Source organism: Aquila chrysaetos, chromosome 2, assembly GCF_900496995.4.
Source record: "Aquila chrysaetos chrysaetos chromosome 2, bAquChr1.4, whole genome shotgun sequence".
NCBI classification, from domain to species: Eukaryota; Metazoa; Chordata; class Aves; order Accipitriformes; family Accipitridae; genus Aquila; species Aquila chrysaetos.
In genome coordinates, this window is record NC_044005.1 from 20,474,176 (window position 1) to 20,495,688 (window position 21,513).

Sequence of the window (21,513 nt, forward strand, 5' to 3'; positions counted from 1 at the left end):
GTCAAAGCTAAATGGAGGACATAGTGGTCAGAATATTCTCTCTTGAGTTTATCTGCATTTCCTGCTTAGACCCTCTTTCATAATCGGGGTTGACTCAAGGAGGAGATAGAACTGTTTTTCCTTCCAGGCCACTTGAAAACTTCCTTTTGTGTAGACATCCTCAAATTGCTATGCCGTAAGGCTGTCTATAGTTAAATTTTCTATGTTTTCTGAGGACTAATTCTCATGTTTTTTTCCAGCAGGTAGAACAGGATCTTTACCAGCTACTTGCTAATGTAGATTTGGGAAATTAGGGATTTTACCTCTTCCCTTGCTTATGTTCTTTTTGCTCTGTCTCAGAGAAAAGCATTTATAATTAGTTAATGCAGACATTTCTAATTCTTTTTGTTCTCTTCTCCAGCCTTAGGCAGTATTAGAAATAGCTTGCTATGAATATATTCCTGGTCTGCATGATGTCTGCTTATATTTAAGAGCTCCTGCAATATCCCCTCTTCTAATTCTTGTAAGGGGGGGGCGGGGGAAGAAGAGGCTTTGAAAGCTTTTAAGAAGTTAGGGGACCCTGCAGTAGAGCAAGTTCAGCAGGCAGTTTTGTCTTGTTTCTCTCAGGGAGAATAAGATTCAGAATTTCTTTAGGAGGAAGGTCAGTCTGGATGCATGATGCCTCTTAGAACATCATCTGGTCCTCTCCAAACTGGATACTTCTGTTATCAGTTACTGTAAAAATGACACCCTGTTTCTTGGTGCTTACCCCTCTCCTCAGATACACAGGGCTAAATAGGAACTGTCATGTCAGGCTTTCATGGCATCTCATGAGAATAAATTCTGCTTATCGTGTGCAGCAGGAGGAATTTACCACGGCATCCATGCAGCCTTCTTCTGTTGCAGTTAAGAGTAGGAGTACTGCTCACACAGAGCTGTCATTCCTGCATAGAGGAGATGCTCCAGTCAGGCTGGCAGGGGATGTTTTTAGACCTGTTCAGGTGCAGGAAGGTTGATTTCTCCTTCCAGCTTTCACCAGGAAGGAGATCTGCTGGGCAGCCACGGGAGGTGGTGCAGTCTCCTGTTACAGTTATCTGCAGAAATTATGTGCCTCTGCCTATATATTGAAAAGCCAGACAGCTCTTCCCAAAAAATTTTTACTCAAATGTATATTTTCTTGAGAAGAGTTCCTTTGGTGCTCTGAATGAAAGGCCTAAAAAAGGTGGTTTTCATCATTCATATAGGGAACTTAGTATTTTCTTGGTAGTGGATCCTTGCATAATAAATTAAACCTCTTAGCTGGTTTTCTTTAGTTACCATATGTAGGAGTTATATCTTCTTCTGTAAGGTGCTGGTCTTCTGTTGGCACTTCCTTGCTGTCTGAGCTCTTTATTTCATTTCACGTTTCTTTCGTCAATATCTTAATGGTCTTTGGTTTTGTTGTCCCCCAAACTGCGTGCGAATAACTTGCAGTGTGTCTTCCTGTTGTCCAGACTGCCATTAGTGTCACAAAAGAGTAACAAAAAATTTTGTCTTGTGTTAAATTTGCAGTTGTAATTAGGTGGAGTGTTTTGACTATCTGTTATTCAGAAAGGAGGCCAAAACCATAGCACTGGACTAGGATGCTGAAATCTGTGATTTCTGATGTGTTAGCTCCCATCAGTTGGAAAGTTTACTGTGCTATTCTTCTTCAACAATGTGACTGAATGTATTAGCGTATTTTGTTCCTGCACAAGGTATCGATGTGTTGCTGTTCCCATGTAATTACATGTAATTACTTTATTTTTTATATATAAAATAAAGTACGATTGAATTTAGTAGTTTGGATTAAAAAACCCTACTGAAAAGTATTTAACAAACACAACAAACCTACCACTTTCCATGAATAAAGAATAGCAATTGAGGAGAGCATCATTATGTTGTAGTGCATTTGGCTTAAATTGCACAAATAGGCTTTTCGTTCCAACCTAATCTACAAATGGAAAAGGCATCCCGCACTATTTTTACTTTGAAAATCATCCTCTGGTGTTAAATCTCCACAGCAGAGCATAATTGGATGTGTTTTGACAGTAGCTTTTTATTTACTTTATTCACACCACTTTTAGCTTGTTTACCATCCATATTTTCCATGTTGCGGCTGACAAGTCTAAGACCCACCCAAAGACAGCAGGGGAAAATAACGCTTCAAAGCTGCACAGCGTGTAGCATGTCTCTAACATGAGATCCATCATAAATATTTTTGGCAGACCATATCCCCATACAGTTCCCTGAGAGAATCTAAAAGCAAATGCAGTGATAGTCTGAATATGTAGAAGAGAAAATACTGACTTACAAAGGTATTAAATGAAAGCAAGCAAAGTCAGTAGTGCCTTACATGCAGCAAGGAGTTGGTTGTGCTTTGAGAAGGTGAGCTCTTGGTCTTACTATGTACATCCATTGGAAAATACCTTTTAAATGTTTACTTAGGAGGACTTCTGTGTCCACTTTAGTAGGCATAGTCTCTATCAAAGTGGCCAATGCATCTGCCAACCTGCATCTTGGCAAGGTGCAAGAAGCTCTATCATATATAATCACCTTCCACATGGGTAAGGTGTTACCAGTTACACCGAGCCTTTGGAGGAGCAGAAGCTTGGACGCTGATATAAAATTAGATCTGTTTGAACTACGATTTCAGTACATTCAGCAGACAGCCTCCACTATGACGTTTGTGCTTTTCTTCAGTTATCCATAGTGCCTGAGTGGTTTGTGTCTATGTCCACGTCCTGTCCACATCCTACAGTAGACCTGCTGAGCCTAAGCCTCATCTGCCTGAGGTGGGCAAATGCATTGAGGTGAGGTTGGTGGAATTTCACCCCACAGAGAATCTCACCAGCTGTGTGGCATAGGCCTTGTAATTTGGTCCAGGTTATTCTGCAAAAGATGTTTTACAAAATATCCTTGGTAATTTTTATGTATTAGGCCTTTTTTTCTTTTCCTCTGCCCCAAATGTTCACTGCTACAGAGGCCAGAACAGTGTTCAGATGGGCTCCCAGGGAATCCAGGGTTTATGAAGCTCTGGTCTTCAGTGCACTTTGTACTGCGTAGGCCATGCTTCCCCATTTTTTTGGCCAGATTAAGGTGCTGTTACACCCGGCTAACAAGGCTTAATGGCCTGTTCAGTGGCCTGTTCTGATGAGAAGGCCAAATGAAAACCCCATCCCATAACAGTAGCCAGGAAATGCACATGAGATGGAGGTGAAAAAGGGATGAAAGAGTTTGCAGCTACCTTGGTGGGAAACCTTAAGGAGCGGGTAAAACCTTTAGGATTTGTGAAGAGCTAAGCAAAGCCAGTCCCAGTAAAGATGCTTTGGCTGGATTTGCTATTCTCTTTGTTTGTCAATGCGTCAGAAATGTCAGGATGGAGGATAGCATAGACTTCATTGCTTAACTGGCTTTGTTAGCTCATATTTCCCTAGAATGAATCCAAGCTATTGTTTCAGGCTAGCTGAAAACTTAGGGAAAACTTCTTTATATGCCACTTATACTTAGGTAATAGGTTAAATTACTCTTGGTAGTGTTTGTTGGAAGTACTTTGGGTTTTTAAATTATTGCAGGTTAAAAATAAAAATTAATGGGAAATTACTTGGGTTTTTTCCCCCTTTTTTTGAGTTTTCCTTTCTCACCAAACATTTGTACCTTCTCAAGGAATTTCACAATTATCTGTAAATTGCAAACACAAGCTTCCCAGGGAATTTCTCCCTAAGTAAAAAATTTTCCATTCAAGTTTCCAAGACAAAATGTTCCCTTTTCCTAGGGAAAACAAGTGCATCTGCACTGGCAGAGCTATTGCTCTTCCTTTATTCTGGGAAAAAAAACAAACAAAACACAAAAAAACACAAAAAAAAACCAAAACAGAAAACCAATAAAACACCCCAAAAAGCGACACTAACAAACCTTGCCTACTTCCCTACTTCATCATGAGTAGATTTTAAAATATCTGTTCTCCTGCTATTAATGCCACAGTTCCTTGTGCCGCTTCTGATCATTGGGGTGTGACAAGAATGAGTTTTGTGCCTAACTTTATTCAAAGCTGGAAGATTGTTATTTATGATTATTTTCACTTCAAATTTATAGGGCAATTACTAGATTATTCCTCAGGCCTAGCTTTCATTATAGTGACTTTATTTCTCATGCTGGCTTTATTTTTGCTTATTTTTTCCTCCCTTGAAGCAGCCATTCAAGCAGTGATTAAATAAACCAAACATAAGTAACATGTGCAGCGTAGATACCAAAGCATAAGTAAAATTATATACTTACATTATCTGTGAATGATTATTTTTGCCTAGGTAAGGGAACTGGTAGGTACTTCCTTTTATAAATTCTTCATTGTATATTCTTAATGTTCTTGCTTATTGCTGGCGCGATCAGCTTAACAAACCCCAAATCATCCTTGTTGCATTGCATTCCCCTTCCCACCTGTAACAGGCAGGATGAGTTATCCTTGGCAGCTGAAGGAATCCTTCAGTAACTAAAAGGACAAAAATACTGGCTGACTTGATTATTCTTTTTTGCAAAATCCAGAGGGCTGCATTTGTCTTAACTTCAGATCTGCTGTTGATACTGACAGAGTGCTCTTTCTGCTGGCAGTTCATGACTCACATTTACTGTGGTCCTTTGCATACAATTATGCTGTTAAGTACCTTTGTAAGAGCTTCTATCAATACTGTGACCGACTTGTTCTTGTTGACTTTTAACTCAATAATCCCTGATAGAATCTCATCATACAGCAAGTGAGCACCACTTTTCATATGTTTGCTCATCCTCCTGTCTGCTGGCATGTAGTGGTTTTAAGTAACAGTTCAACAACCTGTAACTCAAAGTTCTGACTGTCTGAATTTCCCTTTGAAATTACGTTACCTATACAGTGAAAAAGAGCGTTGGGGGTTTTTTAGCAAACCCAGAACCTGTCAAAATCCACAAACCCAACTTACCTGTACTGCTTTCTTCATATCCTTTAACTGAGCTTTTCCAATGACATACCAAAACTGTCACCTGTGGGTATACAGTGTCTGTCAACCAGAAGGATCAGAGATAGACAAGGTGATGTTTAAACTCCACATAGGTTTGCTTTGTTCATCAAAGGATGAACCTGTCTCTGGTGTGGAATACAGCAAGTATTTTTCAGCAAAACTTTTTGCCATTTTGCAAACATAATGTGATTACCTATCTTTTTTTAAAGCTAGTAGAGAAATTTATGGAAGATATATCTGGCTTTGGTAAAATGACAGAGACTTACTTTCATCTCATCCTGAGGAAGACCCCTTTGAAAGGCAGAGGCACTAATACTGTGCAAAGGACATTATTTCCCTACTGACTTGAGATCCAGCTGCTCTGAGTCCCATCTGGCTCCTGATGACATTAGTAGCAGAACTCCTGTCCATTAACAATGGGAATGGAGTCAGGCTTTCAAAAGTCCAAACTTACCTCTGCAGTGCTTGAGGGTTGTGTCACTGCACTACAGCCAAAGTGAAGTAGTTTAAGAAGAATCTGTGTGTGGTACTTTTATCTGTATAACTATGGTTAAGATCCCTCAAGCAAATCAAACAGTCCATGTCAGTAGGATGAAAAGCTCTAGAGACTGTCCCATAGACTCCCCTGAAAGGGCAAGCCACTGCTTTAAAACATGTGAAAAATACATCAGTTTCTGGAAATTTTGAGATAAAGTTCTGAACAAAAAAATAGGGTAAAAATAAGGTATTACTTGAAATAAATTTCCCCTCACTGTTATAGTAAGCACAGAATTCTTAAATATTTTTTCATCCCCTCTGTAATTTAAAAATAATCCAAACATCAGAGCAAGCACTTGTTTTAAAAATCTATTATTGTTTCAGTAACAAAGTTAGAGTTACAGCCAGAACTGTGAGCAAAAATAGATTCAGCTGGCCAAAATCTGTCCCCTGAAACCCAGGGGAGTTCTGTCCACTGATGATCTAGATTGAACTAAGTAGATCACAGCTTCATTTCTTAGTGGGAATGTGACTGTATAAGAGCAATATAAAGCTTTAGAATGTCTCAGAAGCGTGTGCAGAATATGAATGGTTTAGATACTAGTTTCTTCAACTTATTAATCTACTAATATCAATTATAAGTAATTCTTCATATCTTATGTTTGAGCTACTGTGTATCAAAATACAAATCAGATTAATCTGTTTTCAGGGTACATGACTTTTGATCTTGTGAATATCCTAAAACACTCTGCCGTATAACTTTTTCATTTCTGCAAATATTCTTTGCTAATTCTCTCCTTGACCTGCTTTCTCTTCCTTTTTTATTTCCCCAAGCAGAACTGGTTGGAAATCTTTCAAAATGTAAGTGAAAACCAAAGATTTTTCTGAGATGCAAATGCTATCCATTTCCTGACCAGTTCCACCATAGATGCCTTTCTTCTGAAGTGTATTGGTATTTCCTTTCCTCCCATCTTTTTTGAGTGATTTCTTTTTTGCACCTTTCTGTGGAGTTCTGTTTTTCTTTGTCATCATCCCTATTTGCAGTCGCTCCCTGTGGGATGCTAACCCCATAGTAGTACACATTCCCCCAGGACATTGCTTCTGTAATCCCCAGGCCTTTCATTCTGTTTTTATGCTTTTTTGAAAGGATTGGGATCTGGAGTCAGTCCCATGGGCAGAGCTTTTCAATCCAAATTATAGCCCCTTTATGTAAAAGCAAACACAAGAGACTCAAGAGTGGGGCAAATCAGGGATGTCTTTTTGGCACATGGTTGCTCTGCTCTGTGGAACTGTAGCTTCCCTTTTATTGATAGTCTCTCAGTACAAACTTAAGAAATAGGAGTAGATCTAATAACATGAAAATGGGCATCTTGATCCCATCTGTTAGAAGCCTTGTTCACTAATAACCTAGTCAGTAGGAATCCCATTTGAGTTCCCACCTATTCTGTCCTGTGTTTGTTTCCTTGGAGCAAGAATTTATTGCTATTTTTTTAATGGAAAATTGGTAGCATGTGATTTTTATTGAGCCACATTGCTCTGACTATTAGCTGCCTAGTAAAATCAAGTAACTTTAATTTTATGCTGATTTATGATAATGTTTAACATCTTTAAATGTAAATTTACCCTAAAAATGAAGAATCTGTCACTTAAAATGCATCACATGCTTCCTTGTAATGACTGATCTTAAGGAGTTGGTTATAAATTCACCTTACAACTAGTTTAGTATGGATGATTTCTTCTTTTAAGCATTTGGCATCCTCTAATGACAACCCCTGCAGTGGCAAACCATCACAGAGTAAATGCAGCTGGCTTGCTGCACAATCATGAATGACATTGCATTTAGTTATTAATAATTGAGGGAGCTTTGTGTATTCCTTCTGGGTTCTGTATATAATTTATGGAATATAAACCTACCCAAAAATCTAGGGGAAAATAATTTTGTTGAGCAAAAGAGGTTGGCAAGAGGCTTTCTTTGCTAATAACTGGGCCTTCTATTATATAAATTTCTTTGAAAATATTGTAAATAAGAACATTTGGAATGCCTGATTAATTTGCTACCTTCTAGCATTGTCCTGTCATAGGTTCACAAAAGCCTGTTTCTTATTACAGCAAGCTCTACAGACAAGAGCATTTAGATGAATAGGAACTGTGGAATTATATACCACTCTTACTTTTTCCACCTTTCAGCCTTACCCGTCAGAAATGGGTAATACTCTGCTGTTTCTTCTATAAAGAAACCAGACGTGATGTCCACTTTCCCATTTTTAAGTAGAAGAGCAGTAATACTCTGGGCTTGCCACTGTGCCATTCCTCTTAAGAAATATCTGTGTTCAGTGCATGTGTTTAAGAAAAGGTTTTAATTCAACGCTGCCATGAGTGTGCAAAAGCACTCTAGTGATAGCATGAAGATGGCAAGAGTGGAATTTAAAGCAGTTTGTCATGTGGTAGTTTAAACAGTCTTGCTTGGTTGGTTGGTTTTTTTAACTGATAGAGGGGTTCAAGGCTGGTGGACTGGTAGGTGGCAATGATGATGCCTTTACTCAGTGATGAGCATCTTCCTCTCCTTTTTTCAGCAGGAATTAAGCACTGCACAGGGTCAGTCCCTTCTTTAACAGACTTGCAAGCATTATATTCCATATTGTAAAGTCAGTGGCAATGCTCTAGTACTTTCCAGTGCAGAAAGGAACACTGTTAGTTTTTAAATATATCATGCTCCAGTAGTTCCCAGAGCACCGAGTGCCATAAAACCAAAGGGGAAAATGACAACTTCTAGAGCAAAACCAGCTTTTTTTTTCCCTACTGTTTGTTTTTAAACACATTGTAGTATTTTGTTGTCAGCTAGTGGCTTAAGATTGTATTGCTTTTAAGATTATTCGTAAACTGATCACAATCAGAAATGTGACTGGACCTGGGGTTTATACTCAGTTGCTCCTTCTGTTGGAAAGAGTCCTAAATGGAAGCTGTGCTACTTCCAGGTGAAACATCTACCCTTGGAACGCTAGAGCTCTTTGAGAGGAGGCAAAGAATTACTCTAGAAAGCTAGTGTCTCTTCGCCATGTTTTTGGTAGTATCATTTTATATGGAAAAGGAGAGAGGATATTTATGCAACTCATCAGAGTTTATTTAATATCCAGTAGATAAAAGAATGGGGTTTTTTTCTTTTTATTTTTGGAAGTGTAAACTATTAGTTGAAATGTAAATCAGGACTGTTCAGACATCATTTATTTGTAATCATCCCCTACTTGCTCCTGCCTCTTGTGCTGTTACGTGTCTTTTGGTTTGTTTTATGTGTGGAGTCCAATCCATGAGCAATTTGAGTCAGGCTCTGAAACCAGCTTGCATGGACATTACTTTGATAGTCATAATTTTATATTATCTGTCAGTTGGCTTTATCATCTTTTGCACTGAAGCCGGATCACATCTCTGTGGCTTCTAAGACTGCTTTGATTTGTTTTTACAGGAATGGAATAACAAACTGCCGGATGCGGACAGAAAGCGAACAGTCCTGTGGCTCTCCAGTTGTTAGCGGTGACCCAAAGGAGGATCACAACTACAGCAGTGCCAAATCTTCCAACCACAGGAGCACATCACCTGCTAGTGACTCCGTTTCCTCTTCCTCTGCTGACGACCAGTATGAATTTGCAACTAAAGGTAGCCAAGACAGCAGTGAAGGAAGTGAAGTTAGCTTCCAGAGCCACGAGAGCCATAGTGAAACGGAAGAGGAGGACAAAAAGCAAAATCGGAAGGAGACCAAGGATTCTTTAGCTGACAGTGGGTATGCATCCCAGCACAAGAAAAGGCAACATTTAATGAAGGCGAAAAAAGTACCAAGTGACACACTGCCTCTTAAAAAGAGACGTACAGAAAAGCCCCCTGAGAGTGATGATGAGGAGATGAAAGAAGCAGCAGGATCGCTCCTGCATTTAGCAGGAATTCGATCCTGTTTGAACAACATCACCAATCGGACGGCAAAGGGGCAGAAAGAGCAAAAGGAAACCACAAAAAATTAGAACAAATCAATGATTTGTTTGAACTTACAAAGTTTTGTTTCAGCACGTCAGGTGAATTCTAATGATTTGTGGCAATATCAGCAATTTTTTCCTTTTTGTTTTTCTTTCTATTTGTTTTTGGTTTGTTTCTTTCTTTTTTTTTTCTTTTTTTTTTTCTTTTTTTTTGGACCCTTAAGATTTTTATTTTTAAAGGAGATTGAAGCCATAGAACTCATACTGACACTCAGCTAATTTACAAAAGCTTTTCATTACCTGAAGACAAAAAGTTAACAAAAAAAAAAGCCAAAATTGCCATTGCTTTCTCCGGCTTGTCAAAAATGCATGGTTGAATACGCAGTGACATCAACATTAACGTGATGGGAGTAAAATTGGGCACTTGGAAATCCCTCTTATACTAGAAGAGCTGTGCATAATTTAGTAATCATTCAGGCCTGGCCCTTAAGAATATTTTTTTAATGGCCTTAAGATTGGGTTAGAAGTGAATGTGAATAAAGAGATTTGGGGAAAGAGGAGGCACGTTACTTCTCAACACCAAACCGAGAACCATCTAGTGGCACTTGGATGCGTTGTGCCATAGAAGTCTTTGGACAGCCACTGGTGGCAACTGCGCAAACCATAATGCACTTTGAGTGCTTCACGTACTATATGTGGCTCATAATGTGAAGACTGATAACTTTAAGTTTGGGGAAATTTGAACTATGTATGCAATGGGTTTCAGTGAAATAACAAGAAGAAATGGGAGGGGGGGGGTCACTGTTAGCATCGTTATTCATTGAATTCTGTCTTCTATATTAAATTAAAAGAATGTTCAAAAAGCCATAAGCCCGAAGATTGGCACTGCGTGCAAAAAATAATAGTAATAGGGAAAAACAAGCTATGTCTTCTAAACTGCCTGAGTGAAAAGCAATCAAGTCTAAGAAATTACAGTAGATATTAAGGAAGGAAATACATCAGAATCTTTTTCTGTGGATCAAATCCTTGATCTAACTGGGGGAAAAAAGCTACAAAACCTGCCATTAGTAGCATTCTGTATTTAAAAATAAAAGGAAAGCATATTGGTGAACAGTAAAATTCAGAAGTACAACAAAAGAGCTCCTACACTGCCCTCAGAAATGAGTGTGCAGTTACCGTCAGTCAGGATTCATCTGTGCAAAAATGACAACAGGTTTCCAGATTCAACCAGCATAGCCAGCAGAAGAAATTTGATCCACATTGCATGGATTCCTTTGGGGAGGGGGGGAGTACAAAAAGCAAACAATTTTTTTTATTCAAAGATGACAAAGTTCTTGTAAGGTAAATAATGTATTTAGCATGACGCATGAATTATTTTCATATAAATATAGAAAATAGAGAAAAAGGCTATGCCTCTAATTTTTAAGCCCTTAGGCTTAGAGTTTGTTTTTGGGGGTTTTATTTTTTTGTTTGTTTTGTTTTGTTTTTGTTTTGGTTCTTTTTTGTTGTTGTTGGGGTTTTTTTGAAGCAGGTGTTTAAGGTTTAACCTTCTTCAGGGACAAACACTGACTGTTGGGGAACTTACTCTGCAATATAAAAAAATAAAATCTTCATGCTCTGGTAGGGCTTGGATGGTTGAATTATACTGCCTTGTCTGCACATTCAGCCCCCCTCTCCCTACTTCTGTTTAAAAAAAAGAAAAAAAAAAAAAAGAAAAAAGTAAAAGTGTGTCCTTTCTTCGTCTGTACATGTGTAACATGACGCAATAATCTGAGGGCAAATTTAGTAGTGAGTGTGTATGACAGAATCAAGAGAATAATGGGAGGTTAATTGAGGAAAACTCTCTGATTTGATTCAGGAATAAGTAGCCAAGAAAATAGCTTTGCTAATTTGCCATGAGAAAATGAAGTTAGTAAAGAGCCTTACTGAGGTGTCCAGAGAAAAAACAGTGTTACAGAGAGTGTGATTCAGGTATAGTGCTACTCTCCTGGTAATGATGACTATTAGATTGGAGATCCCTACAGCAGAGGGAAGCTGTGAAATAAATAAGACAGTCTCTCTCATTTGGCTTCATGAATTTGGCATGAAAAATTCTACACTTAGAATATCCTAGAGGCAAGAAGAAAATCCCAGGAACCAACCACTTAACAGAACAAAATGGTCTGTTTCTTAAAAAGAACATAGGTTTATATTTATCCCTAGCAACTGTTTCAGGCAGCAGTTTCACCAAGACGGATCTAGTTTATGAAGAGTGAGTTAGAGAAGCGTTTGACTTCCCACTCAGTGGAGTGAACTAAAAATTGCATTTGGAGATGCCCGTGGTGGTGTGTGTTCATTTAGCAACTGGAAGGACTGAAGGGTGGGCTGGTCTGGACCTGTTCCTGTGCTCCGCAAGCATTTTGGCATGTAAAGAACAGGGCCACACTGGGGGCAGCACAGCAAAATGGTGCCTGCCTCTCCTCCCATCTCACCCAGCATGTCCTGGGATCCAGGAGCTGCCTGACAGCTGCCAGAGCCCAGCACAAGTGCCGGCTCTGCAGATAAGGAAGGAGAGAGCCAAAGACAGTGCAAGGAACAGCTCTGCGCTCCCCTCAGTTTGCTGGGGCAGATGCATGCAGGGTTGATTCCCAGCGTTGGTTAAGTCAGGAGTACCTGGATACTAACTTTTGTTGGCTGCATGCAGCCCTTAAGATAAAAGTTGGGGAAGACAGGAAGGACCAGTCCTGTGGCCAGGTAGCACAGAGATGAATGAGCCATAGCTTTTCCCTTGTGTGATTGGACTGGGATAATCAGCTTCTTCCCAGATCGACGCTCCCTACAGCCAGAGTCCGCAGCATGTGAACCATACAACCCCTGCACAAGAAAACTCGGTCCTTCATCTTTTTACGGACTTTGGGGAGAGTCATTTGAAATTTCAAATACTACAGTATCAGTTTGCCACCACCTTTGCTCATTAATGCATAGTTGTACCAGCTCAGGAGTGGTGTAATATTTATCAAAAAGCAACACTGAAAAGTCAAATTTAGTGGCAGAAAATACACTCAAACCATGGCTCAGCCGTCTCTGTCCTCCAGGGAAAGCGATGTGGTTGTGTGCCAGTGGCCAGATTCTGTCCACAGTCACGACACTAATTCCAGAGCAGCTTCACTGATTGCAGTGTGTCAGTGCAAATGAGATCAGTATCTGCTGAACAAGTACCATTCATTAATGTGGACTCTTGGTGGCTAAATATATAATTACCACTAGTATTACTCACCTTAGAAAACAGTCATTTTGCATAAATATCTAATTAGGCAGGTTATCTTTATTTATATAGATATATATATATATAATCTATCTAAGACTTCAACAACTCCTTTATATACTTGCTGGTAAACCTAAAATGTTGGCAAGCATCTATTTTCATGTAAAATTTGTTGCTCTTAATCTGATCTGCTAAGGAGGTATTATTCGGTAGGAGTTTGTACAAAGTTATGTTCAGGAACCAGCAATTTGGCTGAGGGCTAATGCCATCAACAGATTATTTCTGGAGTTTAAAAACAACTTGTCCTTACTGACCCTTACTCTGAGTATTGATGAGAAGTACATAATTTGGATTTGTATAAAATATTGAGGAGTCACCTTTTAAACCATTTTTGTGCCTGGCTGACAACGTTAGCTTTGTCAGAACTGGTTCTACTCCATCAGAGAAGTTCTCTTTTTTTGTAAGAATTGGGACCGATTTGTTTTCCAAAAAATATGTCAGCTTTTCAATCCAGTTGTCTCTACTTTTACTGAATCATGCCAAAATGGAGTAATAATTGCACTGTATTACGAACTCTCTCACTTGCCAGACATGAGATGGTTTGGTTTTGTTTGTTTGTTTTCCTCACTAAGCCATTTTGGGATGAGAAGTCGTTGAATCTCTAACTTTCCATTTTTCTCACTCTATCAGTATTGCCAAATTAGCATTTCTCCAAGACAGGTGAGGGCTAGGGGAGTCCCAGGAGGTCAGCAAGCATTGAGTGGCAAGTTTTCACGTGGGCATGAATTGTATGGGTCGCTGGACTTCACGGCAGGTTCCTTTGGAATATGCCTTTTGCAGCAAGAAGCTCTTGCAGGCCAGAGCTAATGCCACAAGGAGATTTCACCGGTGTCTGCAGGGAGGTGAAATTTGCCAGCCATGCTTGTGTTCTGCAAGCAATTGGATGTCCTACTGCATTTTGATGCAGATTTTGCCTGCGTTTAAAAATTCAAGCACAGGTCTTGAACAGCTTTAATGTATCACCCCATAGCTGTTTCTGAAAGCAGTCTGATTCTGATCTTCTCCTGGCAAAACCAGCAGTAGTTCTACAAAGATCACAGGGTTTTACAGCTGAAAAGCCTGATGTGGGAGCAAGGAGGCATGCCGCATAGGACTAGAGAACTGTCCTGTGACTGTGTTCTCTTCTCTCTGGCAGTTCAATTGAGGTCCATATTCTGGCTCTTCTCTTACCTTAACAGGAGAAGGGAATCCCAAAGGAGGTGCATTGGCTCCCAGTGTTCGGCTGAATTACTGTCTACCTTTGGAAAAGATATAGAGAAACTCGGGGGGGCGGGGGCTGCATTCTTCACTGGAGTGAGGTAGAGTTACATCAACGTATTTCAGCAGAGAATGAAATCCTAAATTGTACACCAAATGGCACCAGGGATAAAATGACCAAAACAACACTTTGTCCCAGTTTCTCAATAGCTGTGAGTGATTTTCACTGAGATTTTGGCTCCCAAATCATCTAAAGATGTAGATGAGCACAATCTGAGGTTTTCTAGAACCTGAAAGGTCTGATCTCCTTTGCAGTCAGTGGAGCTATAGACATCCAAGTGCTCCTGGAAATCTTCACTGTTTCACTACTATTATTACCATTTTTCCTTTAATCTGGCCCTGGGCATTTTTGAAAACGTTACTTTCCTGTGCTCCTGGACCAGAATAAAACTAGCGAGAGAATGAATTTCCAATTTCAGATGCAATGCAATTTACTTCACTTCATGGAGAATGCAAACCCAGCTCCTTCAGGTATGTCACTACTGCCTGAATAGCTCATTGGCATATTTTGTAGGAAATACTTTGAAACATTTTCTTGACTTTGCCACCAAAAGAGCATTTGAATACATCCTCCTGATTGTAACAGAGTATCAGTGTTGACTGTCTGACCAGTTAAGTTTTAGTAGTGTTCTTCACAGCCCTCCAGTAATATATCAAACACTGTTATGCACATAATGCAGCACTGTGATCTAATTTAAATAATACTTTTTTATTATTTATACTACTCTCTGTAATATACATCAACACTTTGCTATATAACCTAAGTGATAACCCTCTTCTTAGTTATCTGCCAAACTTTGAATTTCTGTTTGGTTTATATTGCAGTTAGCACAGTTACCAAGTTGTAATGATGTCTCTTTTCCTTTGAAATGGGATGTGTAAGTCAAACTATACATTTGTGTGTTTCTGTTTTGAGCTGGAGTTTATAACGATTTACACACAACATTCGGTGTTCTGTATAAATCTGCATACATTTGTGAATTCATCTGTTAATCCCTTTTATTTAGAAAGTATTAATTGATGGTGGTTTATTAGGGGTTTTTATTTTTGCATTTTTATTTTTAGTACTGGTTATTCTTGAATTAAGCAGAGACTTGTCAGCTGGGTTGCTTTATCTTTGATCATGTACATGACCTTATAATTCTTCCACAGTTCAGCAAACAAGTACTAGCTTCACTGACCAAAAAAAAAAGTCTCAACCTAATGTGTCTATGGTGCTGTATTTTGCTGGTGTACATTTAAAACCAGAAATGATTTAAAGGTCACTTTTGAGTTGTTCTAATAAGTAGCCTTTCCTGGTTTGGGGAGTTTGGGGTTTGTTTTGTTTTAGCATTGAAACAAGGTATATTTATCTGAAGCTATATAATGGTTTTTCTACTGTATCACATTTCCTTTTGCAAAGAGGGGGAAATCAACCTGATGTAACATCCTTTCACAGTCAGTGGAAGGGGGTTTTGTTTCACTTTTTTATTTTCAGTTGATTTCGTTGGGCTTTGGATCAGGCCAGCAGTTATGAGAGCTCATCACCTGAGGGTTTAAGGGATAAATGACAACTTGTGCTGGCCCTCAGTGCTAGAGGGGATTTTAGTGGGTGCTGAAGTTAAGTGCTGGATTCTGGAATGACTGATTGTCTAGAAATGGGAATCTTTTTCATTTGTTTACTCTGGCCTGAAATCCCAAGACTTTCTTTTTTCATTCAGATGACATTGAACTTAAGTACATTTTTAAGTTGCTAGAGCATTGTCCATTTCCTGAGTATGTGTGTGGGACAACAATTTAAAGTCATACCTGTATTTGATAACCAGTTCCATGCCTGCATCATTCACACTCACTACTTAAAACTGCCATGATGTAAAATGTTGGGGGGAATGATTTGTGTGTGTATGAAAAGCATTATGGACTTGTACATTTTTTTTATACTCTGATCTGTAATTTCTGAAATATTTTGTTTTACAGAAAAAAGTGATAAAGCAATCAAAAGACCAAGAGATTTAGTATCAGTGCTTAAGGGTCACAGGACCTTAACTGGCCAATAAGTTAATTTAGTACAGTGATAAGCCAATTTTTTTCCTGTACTTGGCGTCTGAAACTGCCAATTTCATCAATATTAAAATACGAACTGTGATGGGGAATGAACAGTGATGTTAAGTTGTATTTGTGTTTACCTAAATGAGCAGTCCGAAGGCAAGTGCAATCAGCTGATCTTTAGGAAATATGAAAATGTTGATTTAGAGGCATACTTGCATTTTACATTTTCTTGATGTGTAATCATATTGCCAAAGACAAACTATTTCATCAATTATTATTGTAAATAACACTTTCCCAAAACCTACCATAAAGTTTCTGTGATGTATTGTCTTCCAGTTGCAATAAAAATTACTGAGTTGCATCAATTGAACAACTGTAGTTGTGTGAATATTGGCTTCAAAATATGCCCAGATACTAAGGAGGAACAACAGTGATTTTTTTACAAATTAATTCCTACATTATTAAATAGCCCCCATGGGATGTTACCTGTATCTTCACTGCAGTAGATACCAGCTCATGTTAGTTTGCTGTCATGTGCAAATAGCTAGACATACTAAATTGCTGTTAAGTTAGGGCCTGATCTTCCTTTCTCATCAGTTTTGCAGCCTGGAAACAAAGCTGATTTCACTGGGAATTGTATCTCTCTTTTTTTTTAATTAGTAACAATCAGAAGAGATTCAGTAATAAGACATGTCTAACTGTATATATATATAACATCCTGAAAAACATTGCTTTCTTATCTTTGCATCATCAACCCTCCCCAGGCTTTATTCTGGTTTCTGCAGCACCAGAACTCTTAATTCTTTTGCCACATTACTCCTTTATCTTGCAGCATGAAGGGATTGTTTGCAGGAGGAAATCCTGTAGAGCCAAGAGCTTCAAAGCTAGCTGCCTCAACTGACTCAATCTGTAACCACCTAGGAGGTATCCTGCTCTTCAAATACTTGGAGCCTCCCCTGGTCACCTTGGGCTGCTGCAGGAATCAGTAATGCTCTTTGTTCACCAGTGCTAAAAACTAGCCTGTTCGGTGCCCCTCTGTATAGATCCAGCGATCGAACCTAAGTCTAGAATTGAAGAAAACAGTGCAAAAGTCAGCTCTTCAGAGAGTGAATAATAAAGGGTATAAAAAATTGTAGTTGCCTCATAGCATTCTCAAAATTAAACTGAATAGTAAATTCTTATAAATAACATCATACCCCAAACACTGTGGTTTCAAAGCATTCTATGAAGACCCTCATGTATCTATAGATCAAACTTTTAAAAGGACTGAGAAGAAAAAAAGCCCCCCTGTTTATCTGTCAAATTAAAATCTTTGCCACACCTGGTTTGAGGTGCTGCTGAAGCAAGGAAGGATGGTTTCTCAGCTATGTAATGAGAATGTATGGCTGCTGAGGCTGGAACTCCAGCTGACCCGGAGCTATAAAAGTGTCCCCCTCACTTGTCTTGATGCCATCCTGAGCTGTTGGTATTGGAGACCACCGTGGTAGGCATCTGAGGGACAAGGTGGATGTAAACAGGTCCTGGGAGGAGTGGGGCAGAAGAAACAAATGTCCAAGATATACACAAAAGAGCATAAAAATGCCCAGCCCCGATATCTGACCAGGCAATTGATAATTCTGTATTGCCTGAAAAAGTTTCCGTTTGTAACCCACCCTCAGTGTCCACTGCTGCTGCAACGGAGCAAAGAGGAGAGAAAAAACTTGGCCAAGGAGACGAGATGAGAGGAAACCGATGAGAAGGAAAAAACACTTAACTGTGCTCTGGACCATCTTCCTCTAATGGATACCCCCTCCCATCCGCTGCCAGTTAAGCAAGTATCACTTGGCACGGTCTGTGGATGGATCTGTAGTGATGTGTAGAGGAGCAGGGAGACCCACAGACTCCACAGAAAATGTTTTAGCCTTTACGCGCAAGCCAGCAAGCTTGCCAAGAGACTGGTCTTGGGCTTGTTTCAGCGTAGGGCATTATGTGAGGGCCTTAAACCATTTAGATCAGGCACGCTATCTGAGATATGTTGAATCCCAGTTGTGCTACAGGCTTTTTTGTGCAACCTTGCAATTTGCCTATCACGGGCAAAACACTCTCAAGTTGCAAGTTTTAGTTCATTGCCAATTAAGACAGACTTCTGATCGCTCATTTGGGTATTTAGAAAGGACAACCAACCAACCGCTTACATAAACACCTGTCCTACCTCTTCTCCAGTCTCAGCGCCCTTCTTTCCACCACGGGTTGCACTCATTTTGTCCAAACACCTCTGGCAAGCCGCTGGGCAGCGTGAGCAGTGGAAGTGATCGATGTAGAGGCTCATTCTGCTGCTTGGTTCCTCTGCTGCTCTTCCTTCAGGGGTGTCCCTGCTCCGGCATGGGTGTCCACAGGCCGCAGTCCCTCAGGAGCGCACAGACCCCTTTCGACCTCGGATGGGTCTCCAGCAGCCCTTCGTTTGCCGGTTCCTTTATGAAACAGACCCGAGGAGGAGCACCCCCTGCTCCTCCCAGTGCCCGCAGCGGCGGCGCTCGGCAGGCTCCTCCCCGTTGTTGCCCTCAGCTGGCTGGAACCGGCCGTGACCAGCTCAGGGTGGCTCCTGGCCGGCGCCCACAGGGCTGGTGCTGCCGCCTCCGTGCTGGAACCCGGCCAGGGCGGCCCCTCGGCCCCTCGGCACCTCGGCCGCGGTGGCGTTTGGCCCGCTCCGGGCCTGGCCCCGGCCCCGAGACCCCCGGGGGGCAGGTGCCGTGGCTGCGCTCCGCCACGGAGCCCCTGGGGGCCGCACGGGGCAGAGGGAGAGCGCCGGCCCGCGCCCCGGGTACGGGCACCCGCCCCGGGGCGGCTGCTCCTGGGCTCCCAGCCCCCTGCGTGTCTCCCCTTTAGCAGTCCCCAGGTAAAGCGTGATGGTAGGGCTCCTGCCCCTGCTCACCGGGTAGAAGTAGATGTGGTTGTGGAAGCGTGCGGTCACGTAAGTATCGGACTGTGAGCTTTTTACATTGCAAATTTTGGCTACGGAAGTGCAAACAGCCCAGGCAGCACAGACAGGGTGCTTCCCACTGAGACTGCAGAGCTACTGTGCATCCCCACCCGCAGTCTCCTCGCTGAAGTTCAGCAGCTGCACGGCCAGAGGTGCGAGGCTTTGGGCACCCAAATAAGCAAGCAAGACAGACCTCGCCTGGTCGGGGCACTCGAGGGAAACCATGGGGTCTCCAGGCTCACCCAGCTTGCTCGCGGGAGCAGGTACCTAATGGGTGTCTTGCACAAAACGGGTACACACAAAATCATAGAAAGAATCATAGAATTGTTTAGGTTGGAAAAGACCTTTAAGATCATCGAGTCCAACCGTCAACCCAACACCACCATGCCCACTAAACCATGTCCTGAAGTGCCACGTCTACGCGGTTTTTGAACACCTCCAGGGATGGTGACTCCACCACTTCCCTGGGCAGCTGGTTCCAATGTCTGACAACCCTTTCAGTAAAGAAATTTTCCCTAATATCCAACCTAAACCTCCCCTGGTGCAACTTGAGGCCGTTTCCTCTCATCCTATCACTTCTTACTTGGGACAACAGACCAGCACCCCCCTCACTACAACCTCCTTTCAGGTAGTTGTAGAGAGCGATAAGGTCTCCCCTCGGCCTCCTTTTCTCCAGGCTAAACAGCCCCAGCTCCCTCAGCCGCTCCTCATCAGACTTGTGCTCCAGGCCCCTCACCAGCTTGGTTGCCCTTCTCTGGACACGCTCCAGCACCTCAATGTCTTTCCTGTATTGGGGGCCCAAAACTGAACACAGTACTCCAGGTGCGGCCTCACCAGTGCCGAGTACAGGCGGACGATCACTTCCCTGCTCCTGCTGGCCACACTATTTCTGATACGGGCCAGGATGCCTAAGTCTGTATGTCCTCTATGTTAAATTCCTTTACTAACACAGCAGCATCTGCTACTACAGACATCCCTGTAAAGAGGCTTCATTTGACCCTTATGCTCATGTATGCACGCTATCTGGTAAAGTTGCCTAGAAAGAAAGAAGAGAATGTAAATAACGACAAAAGGCTTTGTTCTATGTACTCCAGATCCTGTATTATGCCAGGAAATGAAATAGCAATGGTTTCTGTGACGTCTGCTTCTTAAAAAACCATTATAAAGGAATAAATCTTCAGCTTTAACACTGTGATGCTTTGACTGGGCACGTTCAATCCACATAAGATAATTAAAGAGTTTTTAAACTTCATCATAAAATACAGATGATTAACAATGGTGAGAAACTCCATGGAAAACACTCTACAGCAAACATCTGTCAGAATTAATAACAAACATACACTCTGCTTTTAATCTTACGCTGTTTGACATAATTTTGATTGCCTATAAATCTGCAGGTTTTGTTTATATTTCTATTTGCATTAGGATTGGTTGCCGCTTTATATTTGATCAGCAGTGCTGCTATTCACCATGGTGTAAGAAATCAAATAATGATTGTGTATATATAGCAATCTAAGCATTACAGTGCAGGAGACTGTAAACACAAAATTTTAAAATCTCTGTTTATCATCATAAGCGATGTTCTCTCCAGGTCTTTAATGACAATCAGTTTCTAGAGGCTTTTCCCAAATAACTGTCATTGAAAACAGCAGCATCTTTTTTGGTAGGTTGGTCCTGAAATGTCATATCTTCCTGCTGCTGAGACACAACTTCTTGTTATCTGTCTGCTTTCAATCAGTTAGACAATACACAAAGATAGTGCCGACATTTTTCTTCTCCTGCTTCTTTAAATGAGTGTTAGTACATCAAGAAATAGGAGGAAAATACTTTTGCTAGATGCAGCTTAGGAGTCAGAAGCTGTGCATTAGGGACACCCTGTAACTCAGCTGCGTATTGTGGGATGACGCAGCAGATTCCTCCTGAGCCGACGTTTCCATATGTACACACCCAGTCTTAAAAAACAAATGGCAAAATATATATTATTGGCAAAATATAATAGAAAAAGTAGGATGAGTGAGAATGACAACGAAGAGGTTGATGATGTGGCTGCTTTGCCCTGAATTAGGACAAGCAAGCAGAGAGCCTTTTAAAATAATACGGTCTCCTCTCATTCCTTTGCAGCTTTGTTTTTGCATCTTTAAAACACGGATCGGTCTGTGATGCAGGGACCTGATTTTAATCATCATCTTACATAATCTCTGCAATCATTGTAAAGAGCAGTGCTGTTCAGTGATTTTAAAAATAGCTTTATTCTGCTATCAGCATACTAATTAATACACTTGCTTATTCCAACCTAGTTCATTCACGGTCTCAGTTACAGAAGCCACACTACCCGGGGTGTAATCAAATACAACTGGCTTTGCGTATTACGGTATTGTAAGCAGCAGATCATCAATCAGGAGGAGAGACCCTACTCCTGTTCCTGGTGGCCACCGCCTGCTATCTCCTCCTGGCGCAGCAGTGGGGAGGAGCTGTGCCTGCAGCGAGATCTAGCTGGTGCTCCACCACCAAAAAAAATGGATTTGGGGAATGTTGTCT

The 21,513-nt window shown here is 40.9% G+C and overlaps 1 protein-coding gene across 9 annotated transcripts in view; it reads left to right on the plus strand.

Moving 5' to 3' along the window:
* The window catches only part of FOXN3 (forkhead box N3), a 214,955-nt gene extending 198,569 nt beyond the window's left edge, over positions 1–16,386 (plus strand). For 6 of the 9 annotated variants that reach the window (XM_030030235.1, XM_030030282.1, XM_030030313.1 and 3 more), the window contains 2 exons: positions 6,303–6,326; positions 8,926–16,386. In XM_030030235.1, the coding sequence (XP_029886095.1) occupies positions 6,303–6,326; positions 8,926–9,475 (574 nt within the window). In that variant the 3' untranslated portion in view covers positions 9,476–16,386. The remainder of the gene's footprint in view (positions 1–6,302; positions 6,327–8,925) is intronic. The other 3 variants (XM_030030294.1, XM_030030303.1, XM_030030319.1) reach the window with 1 other exon arrangement.
* Positions 16,387–21,513: the final 5,127 nt, after the last annotated feature.